Source organism: Odocoileus virginianus, chromosome 5, assembly GCF_023699985.2.
Source record: "Odocoileus virginianus isolate 20LAN1187 ecotype Illinois chromosome 5, Ovbor_1.2, whole genome shotgun sequence".
NCBI lineage: Eukaryota > Metazoa > Chordata > Mammalia > Artiodactyla > Cervidae > Odocoileus > Odocoileus virginianus.
The window spans coordinates 1201539-1225341 of NC_069678.1; the positions used below are offsets into that span (position 1 = coordinate 1201539).

The window sequence follows — 23803 nt, forward strand, 5'->3', positions numbered from 1 at the left end:
AAAACTAACACTAGGTCCCGCCCTCGGCGCGGTAAAAATACGCAATGGAGGCGGGCCTAGTTTGGGAAGATACCGGAAGTGTTTCTGTAGCCATCTTGAGCGGGTCAAGAGCTGAGCGCGGCAACCGTGTGCGGCGAGGTAGGGAGTGGGCGGGCCTAGTGAGTTCCTCTTAACCAGAGCTTCAGACAAGACTGAGCACCTAACACTCAGTAACTTAACCAGAGCAGTCAACGAAAAGTAACTACTGACTGAAAAGTGAAAGTGTCAGTCGCTAAGTCGGGTCAGTTCTTTGCGATCCCATGGGCTGTAGCCCGCCAGGCTCCTCTGTCCACGGAGCTCTCCAGGCAAGAATACTGGACGGGGTTGCCATTTCCTTGTGAAGCCCACCCCAATTTTTAATAGCGGATTGCTTTTCGTCTCTTGTCATTCCATACCAGGAAATGGGAGCCAAAGAAAGTTTTTTCTCTAAAAACTTGCAGGCCTATACTGTTCCGAGGAGCAGCCGGATCTGTGATGGAAGCATTAAAAAAAAAATTCAGTCAGCAATGCTACTTCAAAAAGCTGCTTCTGGAACGTACTGTAGCAGCGGCTTTCTCTCAAGAAAATCAGCCGACCTGTTTTCCCGTGAAATACTATTGATGAGACAGATATCAACTTTTCCTTTTTTATTTAATAATGTCTTAGGAAATTACGTGGCGGCTCCACACTTTTACTTCGGGGGCCCCTTTCAGTTCATGGTGGGGGAACTAAAATCCCGCAAACCCAGGGTCACGCACCCGCCCCCCCCCCCCCCCAAATTAAAATAGTCTCTTAAATTCTACCCACCGCTTCTGGGAAGTAAAAAGAAAAAGTCGTGATTTAAAATAAAACAGAGGCTTTAGCTTCTTTGAGGATAGTACAGATATTTCACGTTTAAAAACCCAGGAGTTGAGGCGAAAAAGAACTTTGCTCCCACATCCAACGTAGGCCTTAAACAAACAGTAGTGGATAAGTAGTCACTTATTTATTAATTTTTAAATCAGTTGTGAATGCCTATATGTGTCTAATATTAGAAGAGGTGCTAGCAATACAAGGGGAAATACAGTATCAACAATCACTTTATAATAACATTATGAAAGTGATCATTGCTATTACAAGGTACTACAGCAATACAAGTTTCTAATAGGACTGGAAATAAGGAGAGTGCATTTAAGGGAGGGCTTCCATTTAAACTGTGCTTGTAAGGCTGTTTTGCTTTCCAGGCAAAACAGTTGTATTGAGACTAAGACATATTAATCCATTCTCTACAGCACATAGTATGATCTTTAAAAAAAAAAAGTCACATCTCTACTGAAATCTCCCTAACTTATTATTTGCACTTAGAATAAAATTCAGACTCACAGCCTGCTCTGCCTATGTCTCCAGACTGTTTCACCACCATTCTTCCCTCTCACCTATTACTTTACTATACTTTTCTCAATTATGTTTACTCCCTATACTCAACTATGTTGTACACTTTCTTATCTCTGGACATTTTGTAACTTTCTGTCCATGATGAGCTTCCTCCAGCTTTTCACATGGCTGGTTCAACCCCATCCTGTAGGTCTCCCTGAAATACTGCTGTCACCCAAAGGAGTCTTCTCTATTCTATCCTTCACTCTTATTTCCTTCACAGAACTTAAAATCAAATCTTGAATTACTGTTTACTTTCTAGTTTGTTTACTGTCTGTCTTTCTCATTGGCAGAGATTCTTATTTATAACTATATCCTCAAAGTTCAGACCAGTGCCTGATTCATAGTAGACAATTGCTAAATACATATCCAATGAATATCAGGAGGGCAAGAAATTTTTTATGCCTGATGCTGTCTAATTAGGAAACAAAGTTGGAAATACAGTTTAGGGTCAAACTGTATGTCATGCTAAAAATTTTTAACGTACCCTATAGGCAAGAAATTTTTCTAATTCAATATTTTAGTATTCATAATTTTTAACATTTGCAAGTAGCCACCATAATATTTTTGATTTCTCTTTTTCCTTAAATAGACTGGCATTTTAAATTTACCTGCTGTGCTGTGCTTAGTTGCTTAGTCGTGTCCACCTGTTTGCAACCCCATGGACTGTAGCCCGCCAGGCTCCTCTGTCCATGGAATTCTCCAGGCAAGAGTACTGGAGTGGGTTGCCATGCCCTCCTCCAGGGGATCTTCCCAACCCAAGAATTGAACCTGGGTCTTCCACATTGCAGGTAGGATTCTTTACCATTGAGCTATCAGGGAAGCACCAAACAAATTTATACTGTTTAAATATCACTGCCATCAGTGGAGACCATACTTTTCTATTACAAATTCAGATAAAAGCATAACTAGTAAAAAATGAAAAATATTTGGCCATCTACCACCTAAAATCTTGTCAGATAATGCCAAAGGTTCACATATAAAACTTTGGGAAGTTCTGCTAAAGGTAAAGATAGCTAGATGATAGTTTAAGCAAGGGAGTGGTACAGTGATAAGTATTTTAGAAATAAATCTGATAGTAATGTAGAGGATGTGAAGAATGAAGGCAGAGATAATTAGGAAGCTGTTGCAGTGGTCCAGCCCTGAGATGCTAAAGGAATGAACGAAGACAGTAGATATGTACAAAATAGATTAGGAAGTTTATATAGGGGTAAACTCAACAGTAAGTGATTGATTAGATGATGGCAAAGAGGAAATGCAGGATATCTTTTATTTTTTGAAGGATCTCAAGGAGAATTGAGGTTCTAGCTTAGATTACTGGGCAGTAATTTCAGTAATGGGAGTCAAAGAGGAGCATGTATAGAGAAATGGATTTTATTTTAGATAAGATCAAAGAGCTTGTGTCATTCAGGTGGTAATATGCAATATGTGGAAATACAGATGTAAAAGCTCAAAAGAGGTTGAGGTGGAAGGAACAGGTTTGAGAATTATGCGTTTGATAGAGTTTAAGCCACCGCAGTGGGTGTGACTGCTAGGGGAAAAGGGCAGAACTTGAGGAGAAAGGGTCAAGAACCAAATTCAGGCTCCTCAAATATCTGGAGAAGGGGAAGCATATGCCATCTCCCAGCAATATAATCTTATTTCTTCCACCCTAAAAATACTAAGAAAAGTTCTTTTTTGAACTTTTTAAGAGAAAGGGTCATTTTAGAATTTCTCTGATACATGGGTCTCAAGAAAGAGTCAATATGGCTCACTAGACAAAAATCTATTTTTAATTGTATAAAATTATACATATAAAATACATAGAGAGTACTAAAAAGATAAGTAAAAATTTAACACCCAAAGTGGACATATCAGGGAACAATTTTTCTCAAGTTCTTTGGGATCGTACTGGTTGGTATTTGAGAAAAATAATCAAGGAGATGCAAAGACAAGTTCTTTCCATAGCTCACACCCCTTCCCAGAGAAAACAGCAAAGGAGAAATGAGGGTTTGTGATTTCTGGATTATAAACATAAATAAAAACTGAATAGACACACTTATTATTTAAAAGTAAGAAGCCTCTGTTCCAGCCTTACATGTGTTCATGGAAAAGAATACAGAGATGGGGCTTGGAGAATTCAAGGAAATCCCTTTCAGGTACTAATACAATTGTTGTTAAAGATTCCTTACCTCTGATCCCATATATACTGGTCACTAAGATAATTTCAAAAGCAAGAAAGCTGACTTTCATCTTTTCCCTATCTGATCCAAATGTGCAAATTGTAGCCTGTTTCCTAACCTATTTCTAAAAGCAAAGTGTATAATTGTTAAATGGAAAGTGTAATTGCAGGAATATTAAATTTCCCAAACTCAGTTTAGGAAGTGCACTGAGCTATAATACAGTATAAGGTGATTACAGAAACAAGAAGAAAATATATCTTAGAGAAATGTATAAAAAATTCTCCCAAAGGGGAATGCTTTAGCTATACTCCAGATCATCTTTCTCCTGTTTTACCCAGGGAAGAGGTAGGGGAAGAGAATAGTATTCATATTAAAAACATAAGTAGCTGATCACTGATTCTCTTTCCCCTCCTGGAGTTTCTCATGGTTCCCATTAGGAAGTGCCATAATGCCAAAGTATCTTCTAATTTTCCTGATCAGCTCATGCTCTAATAATCATTTTGGAGGAAGAGGAAAGAAAAGAAGAACACCAATGTGAATCTAGTTATATACATCTAAGGTCATAAACAGTAGCCACTTCATGGGAGTAGGAGGAGCATAGCCCTCACCAAATTGGACAGATGTTTCCAAAAACCAAAATGATGGGAGGAGGTTTTTAAGAAAGGGAAATATGTTTTACCTTCTACCAATCTTTGCAGCAGGAAGATCTATAGACAGGGCTTAACTGAGCTTGGTGAGCAGGGAGGAGGAGTGAAAAGAGAATATTGAAAGATAAGTAACTTCAACCCTTGGTATGGTATCTATGCCCCAGAAGCAACACAGGTGATAAACCCCTGAAGGCTGTGTTTATAATTCCTCTCTTGTTCCTGGGAAGTTTCTCAGCGATGATTTTAAAATTAAGAAACCACCAGCTCTCCACTTCCTTTCAAATAATAAAGTGAGGAAGCCCTAAAATAAAGTACCGTTTGTAGGCAGAAGAGGAGTAAGGTGGTAGTGTGTGGTGTAGGTTATGAAGTAACCTAGTTACTGAGGGAACAACTTGGTACCAAGTAGGCCCAGCTCAAGATAAAACCAAAGCCAAAAAAAAAAAAAAAAAACCAAAGCCAAGTTTTCATTTTCATGCTCTGTTTGGTCCAAGAGAAAGCAGGAATGAGGATAAGGGTGGGGCTCACAGTCCTTATTCAAGCTCCTTGTTATTTTAAAAGGAGACATGAACATCTAGTAAGTCATTTTGTGCTATTGAAATGACTACACAGTTACTGGCAGGATAAGAGCCCACAAAGCTCTGAAGACAGCCTGCTCTTGTAAAGCAGTGTGGATATGTTTCAAAAGCAACTACATCCAAAAACTAGAAGTAAGAAAAGGGATATCTCAACAAATAGGAATCTAGGTGTAGAATTTATACATACACATATATATATATCTATATTTTAAAGTATAAAATTGAGAAAGTATGTACAGAAATCACACTAAGTCTTAGAAAGGACATACAAAAAATGGGCCTGGAGATGATGTGAGTATGTGGGTAGATGCCTAGCAGTTGGAGGAATGCATATTGCCCAACTGCCCAGCAGCCAGCATGAGAATATCTTTCTTCTCCTTGTGGAAGCGCAGCTCCTTGCCTGCCAGCCGGGCTTCATCCAGCTCCCGCTCAGTAGAGGCCAGCTCTCTAGACAGTGCCCCTGGCACACTCTGCTCCCGGCTCACCCAGTCCAATGCCATTTGGTGGCGAATATCATCATCTAGGGCTCGGTGTGAATAATGAGCCAACACTTCCTGGAGGGGGAAAGGAATGTGAAAGTCACGGACAAAGTAAAGGTTCATTCCTCATTAACCCAACCGGGACTAGGAACTCTCAGCCTTTGAGTCTTAACCAAAGTCAGCACTGGAGTCCTCTGAGGAGAGTCTTATGGGAAAACCTCCTGGTGGGAGAAGCAAGGCAGGTAAAAGAATCACAGTTAAGATTATAGGAATGAAGTGGGCACTTTACGTAAGACTTTCAAGACTCACAACCTGGTTCAGTTCAGTCACTCAGTCATGTCTGACTCTTTGCGCCCCCATGAATCACAGCACGCCAGGCCTCCCTGTCCATCACATACTCCCGGAGTTTACTCAAACTCATGCTCATCGAGTCGGTGATGCCATCCAGCCATCTTATCCTCTGTCATCCCCTTCTCCTCCTGCCCCCAATCCCTCCCAGCATCAGGGTCTTTTTCAATGAGTCAACTCTTCACATCAGGTGGCCAAAGTACTGGAGTTTCAGCTTCAGCATCAGTCCTTCCAATGAACACCCAGGACTTATCTCCTTCAGGATGGACTGGTTGGATCTCCTTGCAGTCCAAGGGATGCTCAAGAGTCTTCTCCAACACCACAGTTCAAAAGCATCAATTTTTCGGCACTCAGCTTTCTTCACAGTCCAACTCTCACATCCATACATGACCAATGGAAAAACCATAGCCTTGACCAGACGGCCCTTTGTTGGCAAAGTAATGTCTCTGCTTTTTAATATGCTATCTAGGTTGGTCATAACTTTCCTTCCAAGGAGTAAGCGTCTTTTAGTTTCATGGCTGCAGTCACCATCTACAGTGATTTTGGAGCCCCCAAAACTAAAGTCTGACACTGTTTCCACTGTCTCCCCATCTGTTTCCCATGAGGTGATGGGACCAGATGCCATGATCTTAGTTTTCTGAATGTTGAGCTTTAAGCCAACTTTTTCACTCTCCTCTTTCACTTTCATCAAGAGGCTTTTTACCACAACCTGGTAGACCTGCTTATTTATAACACAACAGCCACCTCAAAACAGCCCTTCTGCCAGACTCCCCTCATCCACAAGAACTCTTACCTGCCGAGAGCACTGTCTTTCCCTCATGGCCTTAAGGCTGCCATTCCAGTGCAGCAGTTGAAAAACTGTCATTAACTCCTGAAGGAAGAAAATATGAAGTGCCAGGACAGTGGTATATGGAGGTTGCATAAGAATTAAATATGGGGGGGAAGTACTTCCCTGGTGGTCCAGTGGTTAAGAATCTGCCTTGCAATGCAAGGGGATGCAGGTTCGATCCCTGGTCAGGGAACTAAGATCCCACATACCACAGAGCAACTAAGCCTGTTTTTGCCACATCTAGAGAGTCCATGCACCCCAACAAGAGATCCTGAGGTGCCCAAATACACAATTAAATGTTGTTTCTTAAAAAATAATTAAATGGGGAAACTTTCACAAAATTTATTTGTGGGAGCATGCCTTATACCAACTCTGATATGTCCTTGGGGCCTTGGGGGAAGGAAGATATTTATATTTTGACAAATATTCTATAACCTTTTCTCCCTTTCCAACTGAGTCTTAGTACGAGGTATGTGTGTATGTATGTGTCTGTGTGTGTGTATACAGTCTGATCCATGTTATTAGAGCCAGGGAAGTAGGTGGAATAGTATAGTACCTGAAACTCCAACATTGACTTGCCCTTGTTGGATTCCAACATGAATCGAAAAGCACCAATCCCTGTATTTGGGTTGTCAGCTTCCTCCCTGTTGCCCTGGTAAAAGAGGAAAGGAAAAGACAACAGATTTTCAGTCAGGATTATCACCTCAAGCAGCACTGTCTAGGAGAAATATAATGCAAGTCACATGTTTAATTTAGTTGTCATATTACAGTAAAAACAAACTATTAATTTTAATAGCATATTTTATTTAACCTAATATACTTAAAATATTATTTCAACTATAATTAGTGTAAAACTTATTAATGAAGCATTATTTTTCTTATACTAAGTTTTCAAAATCTGGTGTCTGTTTCATCTTACAGCATATCTCGATTCAAGTGCTCAATAGCTACATGTGGCTAGTGGCTATTCTGCTGCTCAGCACAATCCAGAGACCTCTGGAGCCATCACACATTTTAACTTAGGTGATAGAGATAAGTCAATCTGATTTTTCCTATTTTATAAAAGGGGAGAGCACTGAAACATAGAGGAGAGTCTTGATTTAGCTAAAATAACAGAGTGAGTTCAGCATATAAGACAGGACTAACCTACAGGACAATTAGCAAATGCATTTTAAAGAGTGGCTGTAAAAGTCATAAGCATGGCAAATTCTGGGTAGCAGTTTGGCCTCCTGGACATTTGCCTCGTGTGTCTTCCACTGGTGACATGACCCTGCCAGGGTCGAGTTAAGATACACTGTCCTACCTGTAAGCCTAAGTGTATGAAAAACAATACAGTATAGAAGTTAAGAACATGGACTGGACTACTCTTATGGTCTTGGTGGAGTCATTTAACCTCTGTTCCCCAGCTACCTTATTTGTAAAATGAGAATAATCATAGATCTATCTTACAGTATTATTTTAAGGACTAAAGATATTCTTTTAAAAATTTAAATTTAAAAAAGATAAATTTAGTCTAACAACTCCAAGCATATAATGTAAGTTCATTATCATATTGGACCTGGTATCCAGTTCCACAATCCAAATCCATTCTGGTACTGGCTCTGGTTTGTGCCATTTGGATGTTGGTTTCATATTATTGAAGATAATTCTAGGTCCAGGGTCTTGCGGGGACTTCCGAAATGAGGACATCTGGTTTACTAGTGATCCTTTTTGTCAACCTGATCTAGAAACATTAGGCCAGGAAACTAAGGAACACAGGGATCCAACTTTCTCCTCTTGCTTCCTAAGAGGTTTCCTGCTCTTTCTAGCCAGTTCCACCGCCCCCCCCCCCCCCCCCCCCGCAAACTCCCAAGATATGAAATTTATTCTGCTCTTTTTGAGCAAAGGGATCAGGTAGAGGTCAGGAGCCAATCAAGTTATATCCAAATTCAGTTTATTGTGGGATACTTTATCATGGGGTTTTACTGTATATGTATCACACCTTAAATAATGTCAGGCACTTAGTAAGCATACCATGCTAGTTTATTATCATTCTTTGCCTTCACTGTGCTAGAATCAACAAGAAGTCAGAACTACTCAAAATCAACCCAGTTTGTTTTGTGGCTCGTGAGAAATAATCATGCCATGCGTGGTTAAATCTTTGTGGTGAAACAAAGATCATAAAATTTGGATCTAGAAGTGAAAATCTAGAGGATGGGAGGGAAAAGGTGGTGATTTTCATTATTAGGATTTAGGGCTCTGAAGCAAGCAAGAGTCTTCATTCCTATCTAGAATTGTCCACTGCGATACCTCCATGATACAGCACAGCAGAGGCTGCAGGGCAGAGGAGTCCATCTGCCCCACACCTTTCTCAGTTCCCCTGAGAGTTGAGGGGATCAGTATCATGGCACATCTGTAAACTATCTGGAGTATACCAAACGGCACAACCCAACATTGGCAAGTTCCATCTCACGGGATACTTCTACACCTAACAAGGTTATAAATGAACTCTATTTATTCAATAGACATTTAATCACAGAATACTTGATTAGTGATAGGAACAGTAGAATATAATTGGAAAGGAATTAGAATTAATTTAATTTAACCTACTTATTTTACAAATGAGGAAATTCAGAACCACAGAGGCTAGGTTATTTGTCAGAAGACAGAATACAGTGTCAGATTCAGGACTTTTAAAGGACAAAAGTTAAAAGCAAAAAATGTGGACATTACTCTTTACCCATGGCTAAGACCAAATGAAAATCATTTTTTTTGGAGAAGGGGAATTCCACTGGGGTACTAATGAGAAATCCACTAAGTTCTCAATTTGAGAGGTTAATCAAAAAAGAATAGTGGCATGAGAAGAATAATAGTTTACATTTCTTAAACACTTTCTAACAGACACTGCAGGTGACCTACCCAATGTCTATTTACTTCTTCCATACGACAGGACCTACTCATCTCCCAATTACCTCAGGGAAGAATGATTTTATCCTAACTCCAAGTGGGTAAATCCTAATCTCTTTTGCCTGTAACTGATTTTAAGGTGAGAATTCTGGGCATGGGTGGTAGAGGAAAGGTCTGCTGGAGAGCTTTTGGGAGAAGAGTCCTTACTACTAAGGAGATACTAGAAAAGATGGTCTCTTTCTCTGAGTGTCATTTTCTCTGTATTTGACAAATGGAACTCTGTCTCTATCTTGTATCCTGACGGGAGTCAGCCCAAGGGCAAAGCCAATATCTAGAGGATAGCTGAGTGGAGAGATGGAAAGAGTTTTGGCCAGTAGATGACGATACTCTTTTTTTTTTTTTTCTCCAGGTTAAAAGTGCTTTAATGCTTCCCATGGCTCAGTGCTAAAGAATCTGCCTGCCAATACAGGAGACACAGGTTTGATCCCTGATTCGGGAGGATCCCACATGCCGCAGAGCAACTAAGCACCACAACTATTGAGACTGTGCTCTAGAGCCTGGGGGCTGCAACTACTGAAGCCCAGCACTCCCTAGAGACTGTACTCTGCAAAAAGAGAAACCACCCCAGTGGGAAGCCCACATACCGTAATTAGAGAGTAGCCCCCACTCACCGCAACTAGAGAAAAGCCTGTGTAGCAACAAATAGCCAGCACAGCCAAAAGTAAATAAATAAATAAATAAAAATTGTTTTACAGCTTGCTTTGGACTTCCCTGGTGGTCTGGTGGTTGAGAATCTGCTAGCCAATGCAGGGGGCTCAGTTGGATCACTGGTCCAGGAAGATCCCACATGCCAAGGAGCAACTAAGCCTGTGCTCCACAACCACTGAGGCCCACATGCTCTAGGGCTCACATACCGTAACTACTGAGCTACCCCCCCAAGAGCCCACGCACCACAACTAGAGAGTAGCCCACACTCGCCACAACTAGAGAAAGCCTGGACACAACAATGAAGACCTAGTACAGACAAAAAAAAACAGTCTGCTTCGTTCAGATCTGGTGACTAGACTCCCAGACAGCTGATTTTGCAGGAAATTTTGCACCTGAGTGTCTCCCCACTTCACTGTCCCAAGAGTGTGCTCCTGCAGATAGGATGACAGAACTCGTCCTTTATGTTAAAATGGGACTGGTCTTCAGGCTTGAAGTCCAGGTTGGAGCTACTGTCCTAAATGATGACATTCTTAACCCATGGAATCATCCAGTCCTGAAATCTGCCCTACTTCTAGACTTCTTATCATGTTAGGTAATACATTTCCTTCCTTTATTTATTAAGTCAATTTGAAGTGAAATTTTCTATTATTTGCATCCAAAGGTACCTAAACAGATAACATGTGCTAAATGCTGGAACATAATCTCTTTTACCCAATAATCCTATGTGATAGGCATAACTGTTATCCTATTTTACAGATTAGGAAACTGGAAAAGACTAACTTGTTCAAAGTCACATAACAAGTAGAACCAAAATTTCAAAATAAATTCAGAGCCCATGCTCATAAACACTGCTTTCTATAATCCGAACTGATGTTTCATTTTATAATATCAATACATTAGATGATTTAGGACTGAAAAATGTGCTTTTGAAATTTTAACTGATTTGATTAATATAAAATGTTTTGTTCCCTGCAGACACTGCTTGACAGGGGCAAAGACTAATAGGAGAAAAACAGATGGGTCCTAGGTAACAGAAGGATTATGAGTCAAAGTGTTCAACACTAATCAACAAAACAGATAACTGAAGCAGTTTAGTATATATAATTACATCTTAAATGTAAAGAAAACAGAAACAGAAAATTAACCTGACTTTATCTTCCTATCGATAGTCTTTTGAGAGGAAGGATGAAGGCAGTGCTAATTTTTAAGATGTACCTCTAAGCTAGAAAATTTGTAAGCTGACTTGGGTTCTAGTCTTGGTTCTACCATCTACAAGCTATATTACTTTAGGCAAAACTTCACTTCTATGTTTTTAATTTCCTAATCTGTAAAAGAGGGGTATCAATAGTACTTATACCTCATAGGGAGGGCTTCCCTCATAGCTCAGTTGGTAAAGAATCTGCCTGTAATGCAGGAGATCCATGTTCATTTCCTGGGTTGGGAAGATCCCCTGGGAGAAGGAAATGGCAACCCACTCCAGTATTCTTGACTGGAGAATCCAGTGGGCAGAGGACCCTGGCAGGCTGCAGTGCACGGGGTAGCAAGAGTCGGACACGAATTAGCAACTAAACCACCATCACCACCACCATACCTCATAGGACTGTTGTGAAGATGAAATGAGATAAACTACATATAAATCCCCTAGAATAGTCCCTGGTACAAAATAAATACATAGTTATGATTAGCTATGGTTATCATCATTATCATCTGAAAGAAGAGATGTTCTTTTTAAAGAGAGTAAATAAATTATCCTCCACATTCCTAGGAACATGAAGACAAGACATTTATATTGTAACATGTTCTTTATTAATAAGATGAAGTAATGGAGGCAGGAAACAAGTGACAATAGAAACAGTTGTATAAAAAAAGAGCGAAGGAAAAAGGGAGTAAGGTCTTAAACCAAAATTGGGAAAAGCAAAATTCCAGTTCAATTTTTATTCTATAATATCTCTAAAAGTCCATAAATCTTAAAATAAAGATTTCTAGATACCAGAGGCATAATGAAAGAGACAAAATAACAAAAACATACATAGATTTAGAGACTGAAGCATTTGGAACATGTAATACAAAAGACTGACAGAAAATAAACAGAACAGAATGTAGACAGGAAAGAAAACCAAGAATTCATGCTCTGTTTCCCAGTAATACACAAGATTTCACAATCAGCCAGTTCTCCCATCCCCCACTCTCCTCCTTTCCAACTCCAAGTAACTTACATTGAAAGATGCCAGGGCCTCAGAGACACTCTTCTCAATGAACTCATCAGTGATTCTTCGGGAAGGATGTTCATTAAACACAGAGTTCATTAGTGCAATCTTTGCAGCACTCCGCCGGGCTTCAGCTTTTGTGGGGCAAAACTAGGCAGTAAACAGAGAAAATATGTGTATATGTGTATCTGAGAGAGAGGAAGAAAGAAGTGGAAGGAAACACTTGGCATGGACAACACTTGGATACTCTGGAAAACTCAGTTTGTTCTACATGTCCTCCAAAGTTTTCATTGTAAAATGGTCAGGGCACTTGGAAACATGAGTTTGAGTCCACATCCTGGAGTCATTAAGAAAGTGGAGACAGCTGTAGCTCGGACCAAACTGAAGGCAGGGTGGAGGAGACCGCTGACGTCAGCAGGCAATCACTGGACACAAAAGGTACCTCTGTTTAAACTGTCAGCAGAATTAATTACTCAAAAGCCAGATTCTGGCCAGTCTGTTAGAAATCTGGATCTTGTTCTTTTACTCTGTAGACAGGCAAGATTTTTTTTATCCCCCTATATAACCTAAGATTAGAACAAAGCTGTATCTAGGTTACTTCTGCAGAGGAGCCCTCTAGTCTCTATCCGAAGCACCCATTTGGGATTCTTGGACTTTACCCTTAGCTATGTGCAGGCAGTTTCCCCACTAACGCAGTGAGCCAGGGAACTATCCGTGAATGGAGTCTAAGATCTGAGGAGGGATTTTATAGTCTTTCCCCCACCCCCTCCCAGCAGAGGCAAAGAGAAGAGAGGTAGCTAGGGAAAGGAAAGCTGACTTGAGGAAAACAATAAAAACTTAAAAATTAACTCATTTTTTATATTGTATCCAACATATGTATCAAAAAGAGTCTGATTTTCAAAAGTCTTGAATCACTCAACTTCAGATCCCTAGCCACCTTTAAAATTCATTTTTACTGGCTGTTTCAAAGGCCTCTATGCTCTTTGTCATTTATGATTAGGATAAGAGAAAAGAAAGAACGTGATGTAATTTTAAAAAGTACACCAGATTATGTTTGCTACTTAACCATTCTTAATTTCAGTAATTCCCAATTTCCTTTAGCTGACAGGTCTCTCTGAGACAACATATGGAGTTTGGTACATTAATCCTACATCTTCCTGCTTATTTAGTTTCTGTTTCCACTTCTCTCACTATTTATTAGCCTGTTGCCCATTCTACTGTATGGTGCTCTTTCTGAAAAATCATATATGAAGAAAACCACCAGGAGAAATCTCACCTGCCAAAGTGGATATAAAAGATATAAGCTAAAAGAGGCCAAGAGAGATAATTCTACTCTTTCAGGAAATAATAGAAACTGAGTTACTATAATGGCCCAGTTTGGGGCATCCTGGAGAAGGGAAAGGCTACCCACTCCAGTATTCTGCCCTGGAGAATTCCATGGACTGTATAGTCCATGGGGTCTCAAAGAGTTGGACACAACTGAGCGACTTCCACTCACTTGGGGCATCACCATAAGATTACTACATCTTTATTCAACGGTATGATGAGGTAGGAGAAGGAAGGAAAGATCTTATTTTCTAGAAGCAAAAGATAAACATTAGTTACCTTGGGCACATATTTATTTCTCTGAAATGGCTGGGGTGCTGAGAGAAACATTTAGTCACCCGATTTGAAATGAAGCTCCCTTTGGACAGTTTCTATTTGAGACTGCAACTGAGCTACAATGGCACTCATTCGTGCAACAGATTTATTAAATGTCTATTCTGTGCTGGGCACTGAGTTGGACGGTAGAGATTTAAAACTGAATAAGAAAGAAGACTGACACTATCTCTGCCACCATAGAGCATAGTCCACTAGGACAGAGAAACACTCAATAACGATATGTTGTGGTAAGTGATTTGATACTGGAAGTTCAAGGTGCTATGGAAGCACATAGCGGAGGGTATAACTTTGTCTAAGGGTTATTCAAGCCACACAGAAAACAGAACAAAAGTGTCTAGTTTAGTTCAGTTCAGTCACTCAGTTGTGTCCGACTTTCGCGACCCCATGAACCGCAGCACGCCAGGCCTCCCTGTCCATCACCAACTCCTGGAGTCCACCCAAACCCATGTCCATCGAGTTGGTGATGCCATCCAACCATCTCATCCTCTGTCGTCCACTTCTCCTCCTGCCCTCAATCTTTCCCAGAATCAGGGTCTTTTCAAGTGAGTCAGTTCTTTGCATCAGGTGGCCAAAGTACTGGAGTTTCAGCTTTAACATCAGTCCTTCCAATGAACACCCAGGACTGATCTCCTTTAGTATGAACTGGTTGGATCTCCTTGCAGTGTCTAGTCTCCTCCCTAAATTCCTATTCAGGCTCTAAGTTGACATTTCAGGAAGCTACTCTCCTATCTGCAAAGTGAAAAGTTCATCTTTGTAGATAATATTCACACTGGTCAAATTTCTTGTTACTCTATAATTTTATCAACTCTTTTCATCATCATACACAAGTCTTTTATATAACTGTAGAATGGCAGTACCAGAAATACTGGCTAGAAATAATCTACTCTATCTCCTTCATGTTATAAATGGAGAAACCGAGGCCCATAGAAATTACTTGACTTGCCCTGCTGGCAGTCAGGGGAATGAGAATTTGGACCTGCTAACTCTTAGATGAGTACTATTTCCACCATACATAGTCCTTCTCCTTTGATTTCTTAGAGAACTCAAACACTGCTTTCCTTGGCCATAGCCTATGAAAAAGTAGTGTGGGCAATGGATATTAACCTATGTCCTCAAAAAGAGACAGCAGGAAACTGGAAAGCCAGATCAGAACATGAGTTAGGTGCTAGTAGTTTGCTTTTCTTTCAGCTTTCAAAAACTCAAACTCATCTGACAGAAAACAACAAAATTATGTAAAGCAATTATCTTTCAATTAAAAATAAATAAATAAATAAATAAAACTCAAACCCACTGGAGGAGGGCATGACAACCCATTCCAGTATTCTTATCTGGAGAATCTCGTGAACAGCAGCACTTGGCAGGCTCCATTAGATCTCAAAGAGTCAGGCACGACTCAAGTGACTTAGCACACACACTAAAAAGAAAAGCATGCTACAAAGGTTGTTTTCTGGTCAAATGAGCCTCAGATGCTTATTAGAATAATTTACCCAGAACTGGTCCAAGTCTTCAAACAGGTGACTTGGGACAGAGATTTAATGACCAAAGTGATAGAGAAAGAAAGCCACTACTAGCACCTACGCTTTATCTCTGCTGCATTTGCCTCCCGGCTCTTACCTGGAAACTCCCAAAGCAACTTCCCCCAGGCAGGGTGACGTAGCAGACATAGGGAGGACTGCTGGCGGGAACCATCTCGTAAACCACTAGGGCCCCATTCTTCAAGTCAGCCCCTCGTGACTGTTTCATCTGCCAGAATTCCTGAAGTGCCTCCACCACATTCACTATGAAAAGAGAAGTAGTTAAGTTCAGCAATGAGAATGCTTCCAAATGGTGCTCTGCTTCAATACACTATCTGTAACCTGTACTTACACGAAGTGACTACCCCCTCTAAGATCCCCACCTATCACCATTTAGAAGCATTTAAACCCATGTCCACCGAGTTGGTGATGCCATCCAACCATCTCATCCTCTGTCGTCCCCTTCTCCTCCTGCCTTCAATCTTTCCCAGCATCAGGGTCTTTTCCAATGAGTTGGCTCTTCACATTAGGTGGCCAAAGTATTGGAGCTTCAGCTTCAGCATCAGTCCTTCCAATGAATATTCAGGGTCAATTTCCTTCAGGATTGACTGGTTTGGTCTCCTTGCTGTCCAGAGGACTTTCAGGAGTCTTCTCCAGCACCACAGTTCAAAGGCATCAATTCTTTGGCGTTCTGCCTTCTTTACGGTCCAGCTCTCACATACAGTAATTAGTTGTAAATAGGGTAAAATCAAACTCCAGACTTGACACTGTATTCCAGGACAGTTCCCTGCATCCCCTAATACCTAGATTCAATTATTCCACAAAAATTATCGAGTACCTACTGTGTGCTAGACTGTGTGCTGGTGCTAGGCTACAATCATGAGCAAAACCCTGTTCCTTTTCCCTTGCAGCTTACAGTCTAAACAGGGAGAGAGAGATTAACCAAATAATCTCAAACAAATTAAAAACTACAACTGAGATAAATGCTATAAAGGAGTGGTAAACGGTGGGAAATGTAGGAACATGTGACCTAATTAAGAAGGTCCAAGAAAACTACCCTGACAAGGTAATATTTAAGCTAGGATATAAGTATCACTAGGTAAAAAGGTGAGAGAAAAGTGCTCTGAACAGAAGAAATAGCATGGACAACGGCTCTGTAGCAGCAGGAAGTACAATGAATAAGGAGACTAGTGTGGCCAGAAAAGAGACAGTGAGGGGTAATATAATGCAAAATGAGGTTGCAAGAAAAAAAAAAAAGCCAGGGCTAGATCAGGTCAGATGTGATGGGTCATGTTAGAATACTGGCTTTATCCTGGAACAATGGGAAGCTACTGAAAGGTTTTTAAATGGACAGTGGGATAAAATCAGTTTGCCTTTGGAAAGGATCTCTTTGACTCTAGGGTTCCAAAATTTCAAGTGGCTTTAACTAAAAGCCTCATAACAATAAACTATCATACACATTCACCAATATCTTCCATGACCACTCTCTACCCTTTGTTACAACAAGGACTTGTTAATTCTACTATATTATGTGAGTTAAGGTCTGACAAGGAGAAGACACCAAGATGGGTCAGACATCCAAGAGATTTGTTGGGGAGGAAAAAGGAGAAGGGAGAGTTTTCAGACCAGGTTCAAGGTCTGACACCTGTGGAAGGAGAGAGGGAAGGCAGGAAGTGTGGATATGAGAGTCTCAGACTGTAGCACAGTTCCAAGAAAGGTTTGGCCAGGTACTCAAACCAAAGGAATCACACATCTTAGGATGTCCCCTGCTGCTCTCAGTCACAGACAGCAGCCTGCAGGCAGTATGGCCTCAATGCAAACATGGTGATGAGCTCAGAGGGGACAGCAGTTTAAGACTGTCAGTCAGTTATGCTCCCTGCCGCACCAGATATGAACCAGCACACTTTCATGGCTGCCACATACACACTAAGCAAAATGTTGAGCACTCAATAGGTGCACAGCTCTGTTCCAGACATTAGAGATGCCAAGACGAGTAACATAGATTTCCTGCCAGGAAGGTGTTCAAAATATAGTGGACAAGAATAACTCAGCTGCTCTGCAACTGAAGCAAGCACACCATGTACCAACCAGGGTTTGAAAAGCAGCATAAGCTCTTAACTAATACCCTATATTTAACTGACTTTTAAAAATGTTCATTCTTCCATTAAAAGACAGCATGAAAAGAAAACTTTCTCTTTCCCACCCTTAGTTTTAGCAGGGACTCTTCAGAGGTCATTGCTGCCTAGAAAGCTTAGCCACCTTAGTTCTTTTCATTGAGATCTTTTCAGGCTCAGTTCCCTCTTTGAGGCAATCTAGCACAACGTGTTGGGTGACAGGTCCCCTGACATGCAAACAACAAGGAGAATATTGAAATAAAGAGGAAGGGGAGAAGACTGCTATAATGGGGAAGGGCCTATTAAAACGCATATGACCATTCTATATCCAGTTAAATCCCTTTTGGCACAGACCATAGGACTTTTTAAAAATTTTTTTAGGACTTTTTTTTAATGATTACTCAAAGCCAAATGAAATAGGGAGTCTTATTTCAGAAATGTGAGTATGAAATGAGAAATTGGGCAAATGATCAGGGAAAAAGGCAATGAATTGTGATCTGCGTTTGAAAATGCTCATAAGTGTTACTCGCTCAGTTGTGTCCAGCCCTTTGCAATCCCATGGACTGTAGCCCACCAGGCTCCTCTGTCCATGAAGTTCTCCAGGCAAGAATGTTGAATCTTCCCTCCCATTTCCTTCTCTAGGGCATCTTCCCTGGCTAGGGATCAAACCTGGGTCTCCCGCATTGCAGGCAGATTCTTTACGTCTGAACCACCAGGGAAGCCCATGAAGCTCATTCATTTCTAGAGCTAAAAGGGACTTCAGAGATTATCTAGTTTATCTCAGGCTAAGGAAGGGTAAGTGACTTGGTTGAGGTCACATAGCTGGAGCAGAACCTGATGCCAATGTTTTTTCCAACTTGGGAATCTTAACCCAGGGTCCAAAGTCCAGTCCATGGTTGAACTTCATAGGGGTTCACCAGACCTTTAAAACTCTAAGTAAAATTAAGCATGTCTCTTGTGTGTGTGTGCATATGAGTATTTGTGTGTGTGTGCATGTGCATGTGTAGGAGAATGAATCCTCTGAAAATCAGAGGATTTTCAGTGACAAACCATGGATATAATGGTTTCCATAAGGATGGCTAAAGGACAGTGAGGTAGAAGGGTAGCAATTACTGAGACATACACATCTGACAGCTACAATTGGTTTCTGGAGGTAACTGATATATGCTGGGCTGAAAGGGACAGGAAAGACCAAGGTAGTGAAGAACATTTAAGTGCTTGTACCATAATTTTGAACAACAACATGAAAAGAGAATACTTTCAGTTTTTCCCTTAGGAGATAAAGTATTAGATGAATGTCTAAGTGGTAAGAGAGACAGAGTGCACATACACCAGAGTAAAAATACTAAAACAACACATGAAACTATAATAAAAAATTTTATAAAAATAAACAATTTTATAGTGGGGCAGCATGGATAAATATATAATGAAATTAAGTGAGTGAGAAGGTTCTCTCTGATCATACAATATGGTAAACATAGTGTGGCTTGGCTTAATTCATGTTACTATGAAGATAGGGAAACTGGTTAACAATAATTCACCTGACTTTTCCTAATTCAGTTTGTAGAAGGTACCCCTGAATAGCCCACAGTGCACAGTCTCCAGAAGGGAGGGATTGAAAAGTGACAGTGACTTTGGGAGAGGACTATGGTAAGTGGAATAATGTGCCTGCCGAGAGGTTCATGTCCTAATCCTTGGAACTTGTGAATGTTACCTTATGTGGCGAAGATTTTGCAGATGTGATTAAGTTAGGGATCTGAGATGGAGAAATTATCATGGATTATCTTGGTGCATCCTAAATATAAACACAGGGGTCCTTAGGGAAGGAGACTTGATGAAAAAGAGAAGAGGAGAAAGCAGCAGGAACATGGAGGCAGAGATTAGAATGATGCTGTCACAAGCCAGGGAATTCTGATAGCACCAGAAGCTGGAAGAGGCAAAGAAACAGATTCTCCCCTAGAGCCTCTGGAGGGTGCACAGGCCTGCTGTGACACCTGGACTGTGGCCCAGTGACACTGACTTTTAACTTCTGGGCTTTAGAACTGTGAGAGAATAAATTTCTTCTGTTTTAAGCTAAGTGTGTGATAATTTGTTAAAGCAGCCACGGGAAACAAATACGGGGTCTAATCCTACATTTCAAACATTGGAAATATCCAGACCAATCATTTTATTAATAACTACATAGTCACTTAGAACAAAGAAGCTGCCTGTGATTCTGAGGAATAGGAACAACTAAACAGAAAATACCACATAAGATTCATTTGTTCAACATAGTGGAGTAGCTGGGCTGAATTTCCAATCATGTAACAATATGTACTATAAAAGGATAGCAATTTTTTTTAATTTATTTGGCTGCAGAGGCTCTTTAGCTGCAGCATGTGGGAATCTAGTTCCCTGACCAGGGATCAAAGCCTGGTTCCCTGCGTTGGCAGTGAGTCTTAGCCACTGGACCACCAGGCAAGTCCCATGGGACGGCAATAAGTTTTTTAAAAGATAGGTTTGAAGAGGGTAACAGAAGTTACAGATCAAGGAAAGCAACTTGGTTGTTCAAGGCAATTGTGCCAGATTAGAGATTATCAGCTGTGAGTCATTAGAAGAAGGGGTCTCTATGCCATGTGGAAAAGGGGTAAATGAAATGGTAATGCTAACAGTACCTATCAAATGCACAGTTTTCAAAGTATTCCACATGCATAATAATAGCAACCACCCATTGAGTACTAACTAGCTGCTGCATGCATTCATTTAATCCACGTATAACTATTAAGATAGGCATTGTAATACCCACTGTACAAATGGTGAACAAGTTAGGAAACAGACCACAGTGGCAGAACCAGAATTTAGAACCAATGTTTGTTTGCCTCCCAAACCAATCCTCTTTCTGCTGTATTGTCCTGTTTTATTGCATCATTGTCACAAATGCTCTATAAAGTGGTCTGTGAGCTCCATGAAGATAGGGACTGAGTGTCATGTTCACCCCTGGTGATCAATAAATATTCATTAACTGAATGAATGGAACAGGTGAGGCCTAGAGAGAGAAAGTAATTTATCCAAGATCACACAGCCACTATTTGACAGGGCCAGATTCTCTGATTCCACATCCTGTGCACTAAACTGGTTAAGAACCTACAGCATACTGAGCTAGGTGTGCATCTTGGGTGGGGACTGCAGGGAGAGATATAGGACAAATAAGTGAGATAACAGAAGAATCTAATGCTGAGAGCCTACGGGAGTGAAGGTAAATCTAAAGACCATGCCTGGAAGGTGAAAGATTTGAATTGAAGATAATCCAGTAAAGCATTGCTGGATTGAGGACTGGTCTGGGCAAAGACTAAAGTAAATTATATGCAGGGGAATACAGCCAGCCCCCAAATACCATGCCATCAGTCACAAGGGTGTGTGGACACAGGCCAGTGGCAGTTTTGCCTATTAATTGAAGCAGAGTAAGTGATTCCATGTGGTGAAAGTCTTCTGAGCCAAATCGGCAGAGATTCTGCTTGCCTGAAGCTGAACTATCTGCCAAACTTTCCCAAAGTACTGGCTGGACACCCAGACTGGAAATGAGAAACTCAAGAATAATGAGAAGGACTGTGGTGGGAGGTAGGCAAGCTGGAGGACTGAACTGCTGAAGAGTCTGAATGCTAACTGGTTGCTCTTTGTCAGTATAATTCCCTTGTACCCTTACCCTCATTTTTTCTAAGGAAGTGGAAAAGTTTTTACAGGATGCTCAGTTTAAACCAGAGCCTCTTGAGGTAACACAGACAAAAAAAATTGTCACTCCTCTATAATTTTAATAAACACCTATAAGATTCTAGGAAGAAGGCATCAGATTTAGGGTTGCTACTCCTATGCTCAGAAGCAAAGACTGTCCCTTGGTCTCAATTTAAAAGAGGCCTGAAGTAACAGGACAATAACTAATGGCAATTCCATTACAGTGCCCTGTTAACTCTAGGAGTTAAACTAGAAAAAACAATTAGATTCCCTCATGATGCATTTCAAGATAATATGCATTTGTATTCCAAGCACCTAGCAGAGTGCCAGCCCCTTGGTAGCAGTTCAAAATGAAGAACAAAGGGAAACTGATGGGAAATGTATCATTGTGCAAATAAAGCAAAATAGATCTTAAAATTTTCATAGGAATCATTGGTTTTACACTGTTAGGATTTAACAGTGGGAGAAAATATGTGTTCTTCCCAAAGAAATGAACCAATAAACCTGAGAGGATATTTATCATTTTTAAAGTACCCATTATATCTGTCAGGTGCAATATCTCATTTATTGAGACAATTTCTTTTTCCAAAGAAAATCAAAGCTCAGTGAAGTTAAGTCTCTTCCACAGAGACATAGCTGGCAAGTGACAGAGATTTAATCTGGAATTTAATCCAGACTTGTCTGACTCCAAAGCCTTTGTGTGTGCTGTTCTCACTGCACTTTCTCAGGAAGAAAAAAAAGTCATTACTATCTACAAAGAAAACCCTGCAACCTTTCTCTGTACCAAAGAGATAAACTAGAAAGTTAGAGATACCGTCACTTCCAGGTCAAGCAGGACTTAACCATGCAGAGAGAAATGATGTCTCAGAAATTTCAGGCCTGAATTCTGTACTCCACACCCCTTACTATATATTTCTTTTTACACTATAAATCTTGGAACTCAAACTCATGATATCCTGCACTGGTTAAACACAAACAACAAAGAAAATCCTCACAGCCCCCTTTTCAGAAACCCGGGAAATTACGCATCTTTAAAATGAAGATTTCTAAAGGAAATAGGGTTTCTGTCTGGCTCATTTCCACTGAATTTAACATTGAGAGAGCCAAGGCCTGGGATTTATCCTCAGTTCCTGGGCAAGGGCCAGGAAAACAGAGCCAGACAGACAGAGAGGCTGGAGTTGTGTGAGGCTCCACACTTAAAAAGACACCGAAGTAGGGCACTAAGTCATAGGAAGCTGGCAGGGGTCCAAATTTAAAAGCACAATTTACAGGTGGCTTGTGAAAGCCCTGCCTAATTCCCCAGTAAATCTGAAGTTGCACTGGAAATCTCAGAGTGACATAAGTAAGAAAAGAATTTAAAAGTCAAGGTTAAGGAGATAGAGTAAATTAGCCGGGAGCCCAGGAACTGCTGAGATCACAGAAGACTGAGAGGATGTGGCTGAGAAATGTCTTGGTTCTGAGATAAAGGATAGGATCCCACACAATGGGGACTGGTCTGTAAAGGCAGAGAGATGTTAAAGCACTAAGCTACAGGAGGAAGTCCATTTCTAAAGAGGAAAAGATTGGGAAGAAAAGAAGGCTACATCTGTAAAAACGGGTCCCTGGAGAATATAGTAGTAACTCAATAAAGGGGAGGGGTGAGAGGCTTAAACGTGTGTATGAATATGCGCGTCTGTGCGTGTGTGCGTCTGTGTGTGTGTAGCCCTGAAGGAAACTCCCCAAAAGGAAATGCATGTGAGGGCTCTGAGCCAGGAAAAGCGATCCAGAGGACTGTGGGAGCAAAGCTCTCTTACAGAGAGGGTGTCCCGGAGGAGGCCAGACCCCGCAGACTCACCTCGGCCATAGCCCTGCGTGTGTTTGGCGAAGCTTCTCACCACGGCCTCCACGGCCTCCCGCAGTACCACAGGGCTGCCTGCGGCGCCCGGGGGCAGCGGCAGCCCGGCGGCCCCGGACAGAAGCAGAGGCGGCGGGGGCGGTGCGGGGGGCGGCGGGGCCGGCGGGGGGCCCGCTGGGGGTGTGGCGGTGGCAGCCGCGGCCCCAGTCACTCCGGGCCGAAGCGCTCGCAGAGTGCCTCTCCCGCTGGTGCCCACTCCAGGCTGCAGTCGCTGCGCTCGCAAGGTCTCCATCCCGGCCGCCAGTGGAGTAGCGGCCCGGAGGCTGCCAGCCTGGCGAGCTAACGGTCCCAGCCGCCCCCGCCAGCGAGCGCCCAGGGACTGAAGGAGGTGCCGGAGCCCAGCCGTCAGTCAAACGGGGGCGGGGACGAGCCAAGTCCTATGCCAATCACCAGAGATGGGGCGGGAGCTGGCCGGCTGCCCCTCCACAATAGGCAAATTATTGAGGGCGGAGGTTCTGAGCAACCAATTACAAAGAGAAAAAGCGATACCTCTACCCTGGAGAAGCTTAGCTCTGGCGCATCTTTTCGAGTACTAGAAAGCGGGCCAGACTCACAGGGCGAGGCTAGAGGGGGAAAAAAGGGGGGCCTGGATGCATGACTGGGGAGAACTGTAGACAGAATGAGTAGATTCTTAGTCTT

At 41.5% G+C, this 23803-nt stretch overlaps 1 protein-coding gene and 1 long non-coding RNA gene across 4 annotated transcripts; one reads left to right on the forward strand and one right to left on the reverse strand.

The window, feature by feature from the left end:
• The first annotated feature begins 5 nt into the window (after nucleotides 1–5).
• On the forward strand, nucleotides 6–10116 carry LOC139035106 (uncharacterized). 2 transcript variants are annotated; one of them, XR_011487616.1, is made up of 2 exons: nucleotides 6–138; nucleotides 480–4695. It is a non-coding gene; the product is annotated as an uncharacterized lncRNA (long non-coding RNA). The 2 variants fall into 2 exon arrangements; XR_011487615.1 differs by lacking the exon at nucleotides 480–4695 and adding an exon at nucleotides 9767–10116 and having other exon boundaries at nucleotides 81–138.
• LIX1L (limb and CNS expressed 1 like) lies at nucleotides 3182–23496 on the reverse strand. Of its 2 annotated transcripts, XM_020904278.2 has the most exons (6): nucleotides 23105–23494; nucleotides 15549–15712; nucleotides 12282–12422; nucleotides 7028–7123; nucleotides 6436–6513; nucleotides 3182–5369 (listed from the first exon to the last, which is right to left on the reverse strand). In XM_020904278.2, the coding sequence occupies exons 1-6, from the start codon at nucleotides 23394–23396 to the stop codon at nucleotides 5127–5129; spliced, it is 1014 nt and encodes a 337-aa protein (XP_020759937.2). In that variant the 5' UTR covers nucleotides 23397–23494; the 3' UTR covers nucleotides 3182–5126. The 2 variants fall into 2 exon arrangements, with proteins under 2 accessions (XP_020759937.2, XP_070323319.1); XM_070467218.1 differs by lacking the exon at nucleotides 6436–6513 and having other exon boundaries at nucleotides 23105–23496.
• Between the last annotated feature and the right edge of the window lie 307 nt (nucleotides 23497–23803).

What these genes read in the sequence shown, in the direction of transcription:
- LIX1L (XM_020904278.2), bottom strand. Translation starts at nt 23,396, where the DNA reads ATGGAGACCTTGCGAGCGCAGCGACTGCAGCCTGGAGTGGGCACCAGC. An exon ending in CACGCAGGGCTATGGCCGAG is followed by an intron (nt 15,713 to 23,104) that starts GTGAGTCTGCGG and finishes CTCTTTTCATAG; the next exon opens with TGAATGTGGTGGAGGCACTT. An exon ending in AAAGACAGTGCTCTCGGCAG is followed by an intron (nt 5,370 to 6,435) that starts GTAAGAGTTCTT and finishes TTCCCCCTCCAG; the next exon opens with GAAGTGTTGGCTCATTATTC.